Below are 9,249 nucleotides of genomic sequence, written 5' to 3'. Positions count from 1 at the left end.
AGGCAGGGGAGCGTCTGAGGTCGTAACTCAAGCCACGTCAAGGCGCCATGTTCAGGCATGGCTGCCGCATCGGCCCTTGGCGGTGCACCTGCAGACCCTTCCGTGAATGGCAGGCGGCGCTCCCTTCGCTCCCCCTTGACGTTGCCCCTCGCTGCGGCCCCTGCTGCGTGCACGCAGCGGCTGGCGGACGCATCGCCAGACACTGACCTGGGGCGGGACTGCCTCGCGGCGCTGGCGGCGTGGGGCCCTTGACGCGCTCGGGTGCTGCGCGGCGGGCCGCAGGGGGTGCCGGGCGCACGATGGGGACTGCTCACTGCACAAGAGCACATTTGCTGTGAGATGAAGATTATGTTGTGGTACAGAGCTAGTAGCTTTGTCTTGTTGTGTAGCATTAAGCCAGCAATCAACGATGTAAACAGTGTTGATGTTGCAGAAGGGGTCGACTCTGGGCGAGACCGGTGGAGCGAGCGGCCTGCTGCTCAGGCAGGAGCTGGGTGAGAGCTGGCGGGTCAACCACGGTCAAAGTGTCGTGTGTTCCTGCAATCACCTTGAGTTTTTCGTGCATACAACATTACCTGATATCCAAGTAATGCTCTAGCTGTGGTGACTTGCAGCGAGACAGCACGCTTTCTAGCATCTGATGCGGCTGGAGGGGCTGCTGGCTGGTTGACACGTCACTCAGAAGCAAGCGCTCCGCACAGCCTTGGGCAGTAGTGTTCCCTTGCCTTGCCGCGGCTAACTCAGCGCCTCGCTACTCAACCTACCATCTGAGGTGAATTAACCGGGATAAGTCACTACGGTATTGAGCAACAGTGACGACGATCTAATTGCGTAAGGAAAAGCTAGGCAAGGTCGCACTTCTCTTATCAGAAAACAAACCAATCTACTATCACCGCATCGCGCCTGCGCCACAGAGCAGACCCATCATTCTGCATGCTCTCAACGCGGCGTCAACGGCGATCGTGCTACGCCGCCCACACACTTGACGGAAGTGCACTCGCGCCCCGGACCCTGGATGCGGCGCCTCCTCACCCTGCTGCTGGGTGCATCGCTAGCAGCTGCGCCGGCCCTCTCGGTGGTGGTTGACGCAGACACGCCGGCAGACGTAGCGGCGCGTTGGTCCAGGCTTGACCCTAAGAAATGGAACGTGAGTCGCGCCTTCCGCGCTACCCCTGCCTTGGGGCGCTGCGCCCGTCCCCGGCATCGTCCGAACCTGCCTCATGCTGTATGCCCTCACGATCCCAACTCTACACACCGTCGCCGTCGTCCCGTGCAGCTTACAAAGCTGCAGTCAGCGCTGCCGCTGCTGCGACCGCCGCCCGGCTTTGCCGTTGGGCTGTACTTCAACAAATCTCTGGTTGACAACGCACGCAGCCTGGCGGTCAGCGGCGCCAGCAAGCACCCGGGCGGGCCCATCATCAGCTACGTCTCTAGCGCGTGAGCGCCTGAGGGGGCGGGCGGCGTGCGGCCTGAGGCACGCGTGCGGCGGTGGCGGCAGCGGTGGGGCGAAATCGCCTGTGCTGCTTGGACGCCCACGAGGCCACAAACATGGCACATGCACGCGACGCTCGCGAGCACGCACGCACGCACGCACGCACGCATGCACGCACGCACACACACACACACACACACACACACACACACACACGCACACACACACACGCACACACACATGCAGAACAAACCCACCCACTTGCTTTGCTGCCCCCAGCAAGGCCAACAAGACGTATGCTCTGGTGGACAGTGACGGGGACGGCTCCGCTGACAGCCTGACGGTGGTGCTGGACGGACTGGACACGCCGCAGGGCATGGACTGGCACGAGTGAGCTCCAGCGGCACGCACAGGCAGCACGGCCTCGGGGACGCAGAGCTGGCCGCGCCACTTGCCGCGGCTGCTGGCGCTTGCGCTGCGGCTGAGATGGGAAGATCATCATGTGCAAGCCTACTGGGCTGGCAGCGCAACTTGCTGAGTGGACCGCGGTATGATGTGTCTCGCAGCAGCGCTTGCACTTGCCCCCAGCAACACTCACTCCCCTCCGCTCCACCCACTCCTTGGGCCACAGCGGTGACCTGTTTGTGACAGGGTGGGACAAGGGCGGCAAAGGCATGGTGTGGCGCGCCCGCGGCATGGACGGCTACGCTCTCGCCGGCAAGGTGGGCGTTTGCTGCAGCAAAGCGACCCACTTGAGAGCGCGGCTGACAACCATAGCCTCCTGCTCTCCGGCACTTCAACACCCGCTGGCGCCATGGCCCTGCGCTACCTGCGATCGCACAGCCGCAGATGCATGCAGCCTGGTGGGCGCCTCCTGCCATCCCCTTTACCACTCGCCATGCATCTATCGTCGCCCGACCATGCCTCCCCCCTGTCGAACAGCGCTTCCCAAACTCAAAGCTGGAGGTCGTGACTGACCGCCTGCCGCGGGCGCGCTGGCACGGGCCCAGGTGAGCTTTGGGGGGCCCCCCCGCATTCGGCCTCACAACCAAGCACGAGTTCAACCTGCCCAAACCAGACGCCAGACGCCTCTGGCAAAGCAAGCTGTCAGCTGGTCCTGCACTCGGCGCCACAGTTCCCATGCCAGCCGCGTCCCTTTTGGCCGGGGTCCCTGGGATGGCACTGCCCCTTCTTGGGCACCTCCGGTCGTCCCACCACCACCATAATCTGACCCCACCCCACGCACGGCCCCACTCAACCCCCTTGTTCCCAGGTACGCCCGCTTCAGCCCTGCCGATGGACTGCTGTACGTGTCTGTGGGGGCGCCTTGCAACGTGTGCCCCGAGGACAAGTCCCCAGAGGGCATCGTTTTCTCGACCATCTACACCCTCAACACCACGGACGGGACGCTGGCCCTGTTTGCACGAGGTGTGGGGTTTGGCTGCCTGTCTGATCAGCGCTGCTTGCATCTGCCCTTGTTATCGAGGTCAAAGGAACCTCTGAGCTCCAGAGCTGGGTGCGCCCTTCCGTGTAGCTGCGATACTCCCTGATAATCGATGCGACACCAGAAGCCTGCTGAACGTGCTGCTGCCTGACCCAACTTGTATTCTCGAACCCCATTTCCCCACTCCCCTTCCTGACATCGCATGCCCTTTTGATGGTCATGCGTCCAGGGCTGCGCAATGTGGTGGGGATGGACTGGCATCCCGACAGGCCCAGCCAGCTCTTCTTCACAGACCACGGTGAGTCATGACGCAGTCATGATGCTGTCAGCACGCGGCAGGATGACGATGACAGAGCGCCAGCATGGGGGTCCTGGAAGTGGGGGGGGGGGGGTGTGATGCGGATTCATGCATGCTGGGCGGGCAGTCCACAGAGTAAGGTTGGCCTGGTGTGCGACCAGCATGGCGGACGGCCCGAGCTCCACCGCGGGCGTCGCTTCGGCGCTGCCTCCCCCACCCGCTCCGAGGCGGTCGGCCGTCCCGCTCAAGCCGCGCTGCCCTTGCAAGGCCCCTGCCAATGGTAGTACCGTTGTCAACAGGACAGCCGCACCTCTGCACTGCGGCCGCTGCAGAGCCGCCCGTCCCCTCACCCCATCCACTCAACCTGCCCCCTGATTGATCGAGCCAGGTCGTGACGGTATGGGCGACAACCTGCCTGACGACAGGCTGCAGATGTGGGTCCCCACGTTTTGTACACACTTCCGTTGATCTCTATTTGCAAGCACTCGTGCCCAGATCGGGCGCGCGGCTGGCGTTGTGCTGGCTCTCCAGCGTCTGGCCTGGCTCGTCACAGCGCACATCCTTATGCCTCCTGCACGCCATGTCGCGCCGCCGCCGCCCGCCTCACGCTGCCCCGCCTCCTCCTGCCGCCTCGCGACATGCGCAGGGCTCCAGCGCAGGGTGAGTTCTACGGCTTCCCCTCCTGCCACACCAACGGCAGCGGCGACCCCTACCTGCGGCCGCCGGGCCCCGGCTCTTTGACGCCAGACCCCGGGCTGAACAAAGGGCAGAAGAAGCTCAACTGCTCAGGCGCGTCTGCTGTGCGGGACAAGGGCGCCGCGTGGCTGGGTGACGTGGGCGGGGACGGAAGGGTGTGGGTAGCGAGCCATGGTCATGTGGCTGCAGGCTGGAAGGGGGCGGGCATCGTTGATTCAAGGCACATTCGCTGTCGTTATCGAGCCATGCAGCAGTTGCCTCTGATGCACCCTGCCGCGCCCGCTGTGTAGACCCGAAGGCATTCCGCCGGCCGGTGCAGGCGCTGGGGCCCCACGTCGCCCCCCTGGGGCTGCGATTCTACCGGTGGGTGCAAGCGCGGGGGCCCCTTCTTTCTGTGGCGGGGCTCGGACCTGTGATTGAAGGCCATGGGCGCCGTGCTGCATGCCATGCCTGATCAGTGCAGTAAACAGCAGCTGCCCTCGAGTCGTAAAGGGATCTGCAGGTTCTACCATCGGTCGCCAGCTCAACCAGCTTTGGATCTGAAGCTCACGTTCACACGTATGCACGTGCGCGCGCGCGCACACACACACACACACACACACACACACACACTTACACACACTGCAGCTGGGAGGTTGGCAAGTCGTGGCCCAGTACTTACGACCGCACCATACTCATCGCCGAGCACGGGAGCTGGGACCGCTCATCCAAGATTGGGTACCGCTTAGTGTCGATTCGCCTAGCTGACGCCGGCGGGACCAGCGGCGACCCGCCCCTGGTGACTCAGCACGAGGAGTTCTTGACCGGATTTGTGGGCGGTCCCAGGGGGGCGCCAAAGGCCAAACAGGTCAGCTGGGGCCGGCCGGCAGATGTGCAGCAGCTGCCCGATGGGTCACTGCTGATCAGCGATGACGGGGCGCACACGGTGTACCGCCTGCACTATGTGGGGGACGGCGCCGCGGCGGGGCGCGGCGGCGGCGCTGTAGCAGTCCAACCTGGCAGCAGCCCTTCAGTGATGATGAGGCGGCCGCTGCTGGCGGTCACGAGCGGAGACGGCTGGGGGCGCCGCGGAATGGCGGCGGGTGGCGCGCTTCGCACGGCGCTGGTGCGCAGGCAGGCGGGCGGCCGTCTTTCGAAGCGTTGGCTTTGGCGAATGTGACAAGGGTGCACGGTGTGTTGTGCATGGTACATCGGGTGTACATCACCTCTGCATTGCCAAAATTGCAATTAGACTCTTTCAAACGAGCTGGCTTATTGTGCCTTTGCAACAACGTGAGACCCTTTGACCCGCTGGTCCCACTCGCGCAACAGGTTGGCTCGTTGGTGCTATCGATGGCCGTGCTTGCCGCTTGAGGCGGCGCGGCACTGCCCCAACTGCCCCACTGCTATCTTTTGGGGGACTTGACAAACCCTGGCAAACCGTTTTCTGGATCTGTTTTGCCACTCTGTCTCATCAGTACCCTTGCAGTGTTGCCATTTGCGCGCTGCACGCAGCCGGTCCTCTGCACTGCTACTTCTTTGTGACCAGTGCGTTACAGACTATTGCCTCAAGCGTTATTTGTGTGGTTTGCGCGCTTTGAATGGTTTGTGCGCTCACTATGGGAGTCTCAGACAGGTTTTTGCGCCACGCGCGAGCGCGAGTGACGTGTGCGTGCACGGAACGTAGGAGTCGACGCAGCCGCGGGCCCGATGTGCGTTTGCTTGCATGCAAAGAGGGCTGCGTCAGCGCGAAACGTGTTGCGTCAAAACGCACCGGCAGTAGTAACATCAACCATTGGCGCGAAGCAGCCGCGGTGTGCAGCCTAGGTTCAGCGCTTGACTACAGGTCAGATCCGCGCCTGCGCAGGTCAATGCTCACATCCGGATCTGTGCACAACTCGAAAGCAGGGAATGCGGCCCAGGGTCAAGGTCGACGGCTTCAAGCATGCATACAGACGCAACTCTTTGCACGGCTGATTTGGTAGGGCCCAGCTGCGGAGCTCTCAGCAATGCCCCCGGCCTAGCCTTCATGGCGGGCAGGGCTTTGCTGTTGCCAACATTTGGATGTCAGGGTGGGGGGGCGAGGAAGCTCATCAGCTTGGCAAACGGGTGACTCACCCAGCCATGAGGAGTGCCCTTGAGGATGAGGTACCGCTTTTACCCACGGCCGCGCATCCTTGCTGTCTGCCGTGCGCCGCTGGCTGTTGGGCGACCCGAGCTGAAATTCTGTGCCCAGGCTGCCAGCTCCGCGGGTCATTGCTGCCATGGCAGCTGCCCTGTCACAAGTCGTTCACAGCAGAAGGGTGATTGCGCATGGTGATCACCGAAGCGGCGCTCCCAGCGACCGGCGGCGGATGTCACCAGGATGCGAGGCGCGCGACTGCGCTCCACGGGGAACAGGTGTCAACCGATCACTCACCCTACCGTAGTAACCAGCGCTGTGGTGCTGAACGCTGCCAAGGTTCAAAGGCACACTGTGAGAGAGTTGTTTTTATAAAGCTGCTGCTTATGCCGAACTATGATGTAAATCGCAGCTTCGATCCCTGATCTGCAGTTTGTAGCTTTGCCTCGTTGCCGCTCGCCCAATTGACCAGCTTATCATACTTGTAGTACCATAGCATAAACAACGGGAGGCAAGCCGGCCTCGTTCTCTCCCACAACAGCACCGGCCCGCGCTGCGGTTGCCGCCCACACACCCGTCGTGCGCACCCGCCTCCGAAGGTGCTCCATGCGGCGCCTCCTTGCTGTGCTGCTGGCCGCGGCGGTGGCCGCCGCGCCGGCCCTTGCAGTGGTGGTCGACGCCGAAATGCCGCCAGACGTGGCAGCGCGCTGGTCAACGCTCGACCCAACAAAGTGGAGCGTGAGTCGCGCCTGCTGCGCTCCCCATGCCTCGGCGGGCGCCGCGCCCACCCTCGCCGCTCCACTTGACCTGCAGTGATCCGACCACGTGATCAGTCCCTCTCTCATACATCGTGCCCGTTGACCCCCCCCTGGCGCCCGCAGCTGCCGCAGCTGCAGTCTGCCCTGCCGCTGCTGCGCCCGCCGCCCGGCTTTGCTGTGGGGCTGTACTTCAACGCCTCCCTGGTTGATAACGCGCGCAGCCTGGCGGTCAGCGGCGCCAGCAAGCACCCGGGCGGGCCCATCATCAGCTACGTCTCTAGCACGTGAGCGTCCGCCGGGTTGTCGAGGCCGTGCGGCGATTGCGGCGGGGCCGCGTGTGGTCTTCGTGGTGTTGGACGCAGCTTCGCAGTGCTTTGCTGCGCGGCAACCTGTTCCCCCACGTCACCTACAACACATGCCCACAATTGAGTTAGCAAGCGCGTACACGCACGCACACGCACACACGCACACACACACACACACACAGCAACACACACACACACACAACACAACAACACTCGACCAGCAAGACGCTACAACAGTTGTGTCACCGACACACTCCTCCACACTGCGCACACACACACACACACACACACACACACACACACACACACACACACACGCACCTTCAAACCCCCCAGCAAGGCCAACAAGACGTATGCTCTGGTGGACAGTGATGGGGACGGCTCAGCTGATAGCCTGACGGTGGTGCTGGACGGACTGGACACGCCGCAGGGCATGGACTGGCACGAGTGAGCTCGAGGGGCACGCATGGGCGGCACGGCCCCTGGGGGCGCGCATCAGGGCTTGGGGCTTCATGGTGCTTGGCGGGCGGGAAGGGGGCTGCAGGCACCACAAATGCAGGAATGCATCTGGGTTTGATATGAGGTCTGATTTGTGGCGCCCCGCCCCAACAAAAGGCGGCCTGATCCCGTGGTGAGGCAGTGCGCACCCTGTATCGTCTTTCATACACTTCACTCCTCCCTCAAGCATACGTACACCTACACACACGTGCACACGCACACACGCACATGCCAACACATGAACGTGCGCTTGCACACATCTTGTACGCAGCGGTGACCTGTACGTGACAGGGTGGGACGAGGCCGGCCGCGGCATTGTGTGGCGTGCCCGCGGCATAGACAGCTACGCCCTTGCAGGCCGGGTGAGCTGCTGGGACCCTCCTCTCCCGTGTCAACTCTTCAAGTCTTCCGCGCGCCACCATACGCCGCCCTCCCCCCCTGCGCCGCGGGCGCGGCATGCTTGCTTTTAGCTGCACTAGCATCTCGTGATCCTGCGGTATCAGCTTGGGTGGGGCACGGCTGTGGCTTCTTCCACCTCCACAAGGCTTTGATGCGGAAGCAAACCCCCGGGGTTCAAGTGTATCAGAACACTGCAAGCCTGCAGTCACCGCCGGGGCGCCGAGCCCGTGCGCTGCCCGGCCATGGCTCACGTGCGGCTGTGCACCCGCAGCTCGGCACCGCAATTTCACTGACTGTCCTTTCCATCCCCGCTCTTCCTGCCCCTGCTCTGCTCCCCGCTGATGCGCGGCAGCGCTTCCCCAACTCTAAGCTGGAAGTTGTGACCAATCGCCTTCCGTCTGCGCGCTGGCACGGAGCCAGGTGCGACGCCTCACGGCCCCCTCCAGACCGGCCCCTGCGGCCCCTGCGCCCACACCTGACCCGTGATTCAGCCCCAGCCTGCAGCCCTGCCGGCGCTGTCCTTCCTGTCGCATCAAGCGGGTCATCCGCTGCTGGGTGCCTGCGCCGGCCGCTCGTGCATGTTAGACCCGCCCCTGGTGCGCCTGAGATGCGCACTCAGTCTTAGGTGTTTCGTCCCCCAATGAAACACCTCCGCCACAAGCGCGCGTGGACCACACCTCCACCCCACACAACCCTCAAAACCCCTTTCCCAGGTATGCGCGCTTCAGCCCTGACGACGGCCTGCTGTACGTCTCTGTGGGGGCGCCCTGCAATGTGTGTCCCGAGGACAGGTCCCCGCAGGGCATCGTGTACTCGACCATATACACCATCAACACCACAAACGGCGATCTCAACCTGTTCGCACGAGGTCAGTTGTTCTTGCCTGGCAGCCTTCAGGGTTGAGGGTACAGGCCACTTTTTTGCTTGCATGCCACAGCATCCAACAGTCATACTTCTTTGTGCAGAGAGAGAGAGTGTGTGTGTGTGACACACACACACACACACACTCTGTCTGTCTGTCTGTCTGTCTGTCTGTCTGTCTGTCTGTCTGTCTGTCTGTCTGTCTGTCTCCGTTCTGCTGCCATCTGTCTGTCTTCGTTCTGCTGCGATCAGACACACGCCCCCGCACGCCCGCACACGCCTTTGCAACCGTCATCCAGGGCTGCGCAACGTGGTGGGGATGGACTGGCATCCTGATAGGCCCAGCCAGCTCTTCTTCACAGACCACGGTGGGTTGTCGGTCTTTTTCTGCATTGTGACTGTTTGGGTCTTGACTGAGAGGCATATACGGGCCAGTGGGTGGCGCTGGCGGGGCGGG

General features: G+C 63.0%; 2 protein-coding genes across 2 annotated transcripts in view; both read left to right on the top strand.

Moving 5' to 3' along the window:
- Positions 1-5,223, top strand: part of MNEG_6222 (L-sorbosone dehydrogenase, putative) — a gene marked incomplete at both ends in the record, with an annotated part of 7,877 nt that extends 2,654 nt beyond the window's left edge. Inside the window, 11 exons of the mRNA XM_014045306.1 lie at positions 178-239; positions 1,712-1,822; positions 2,064-2,154; positions 2,375-2,442; positions 2,706-2,860; positions 3,106-3,174; positions 3,563-3,608; positions 3,821-4,007; positions 4,169-4,233; positions 4,498-4,975; positions 5,182-5,223. Coding sequence (XP_013900760.1) covers positions 178-239; positions 1,712-1,822; positions 2,064-2,154; positions 2,375-2,442; positions 2,706-2,860; positions 3,106-3,174; positions 3,563-3,608; positions 3,821-4,007; positions 4,169-4,233; positions 4,498-4,975; positions 5,182-5,223 — 1,374 coding nt within the window. The remainder of the gene's footprint in view (positions 1-177; positions 240-1,711; positions 1,823-2,063; positions 2,155-2,374; positions 2,443-2,705; positions 2,861-3,105; positions 3,175-3,562; positions 3,609-3,820; positions 4,008-4,168; positions 4,234-4,497; positions 4,976-5,181) is intronic.
- A 1,354-nt stretch (positions 5,224-6,577) lies between these two features.
- The window catches only part of MNEG_6221 (L-sorbosone dehydrogenase, putative), a gene marked incomplete at both ends in the record, with an annotated part of 3,925 nt that continues 1,253 nt past the window's right edge, over positions 6,578-9,249 (top strand). The window contains 6 exons of the mRNA XM_014045305.1: positions 6,578-6,709; positions 6,853-7,013; positions 7,371-7,481; positions 7,804-7,894; positions 8,284-8,351; positions 8,645-8,799. Of these exons, the coding sequence (XP_013900759.1) occupies positions 6,578-6,709; positions 6,853-7,013; positions 7,371-7,481; positions 7,804-7,894; positions 8,284-8,351; positions 8,645-8,799 (718 nt within the window). The remainder of the gene's footprint in view (positions 6,710-6,852; positions 7,014-7,370; positions 7,482-7,803; positions 7,895-8,283; positions 8,352-8,644; positions 8,800-9,249) is intronic.

The sequence above is a fragment of the Monoraphidium neglectum genome, assembly GCF_000611645.1.
Source record: "Monoraphidium neglectum strain SAG 48.87 unplaced genomic scaffold scaffold00993, whole genome shotgun sequence".
NCBI classification, from domain to species: Eukaryota; Viridiplantae; Chlorophyta; class Chlorophyceae; order Sphaeropleales; family Selenastraceae; genus Monoraphidium; species Monoraphidium neglectum.
This window is presented reverse-complemented; position numbering and strand designations above follow the sequence as displayed.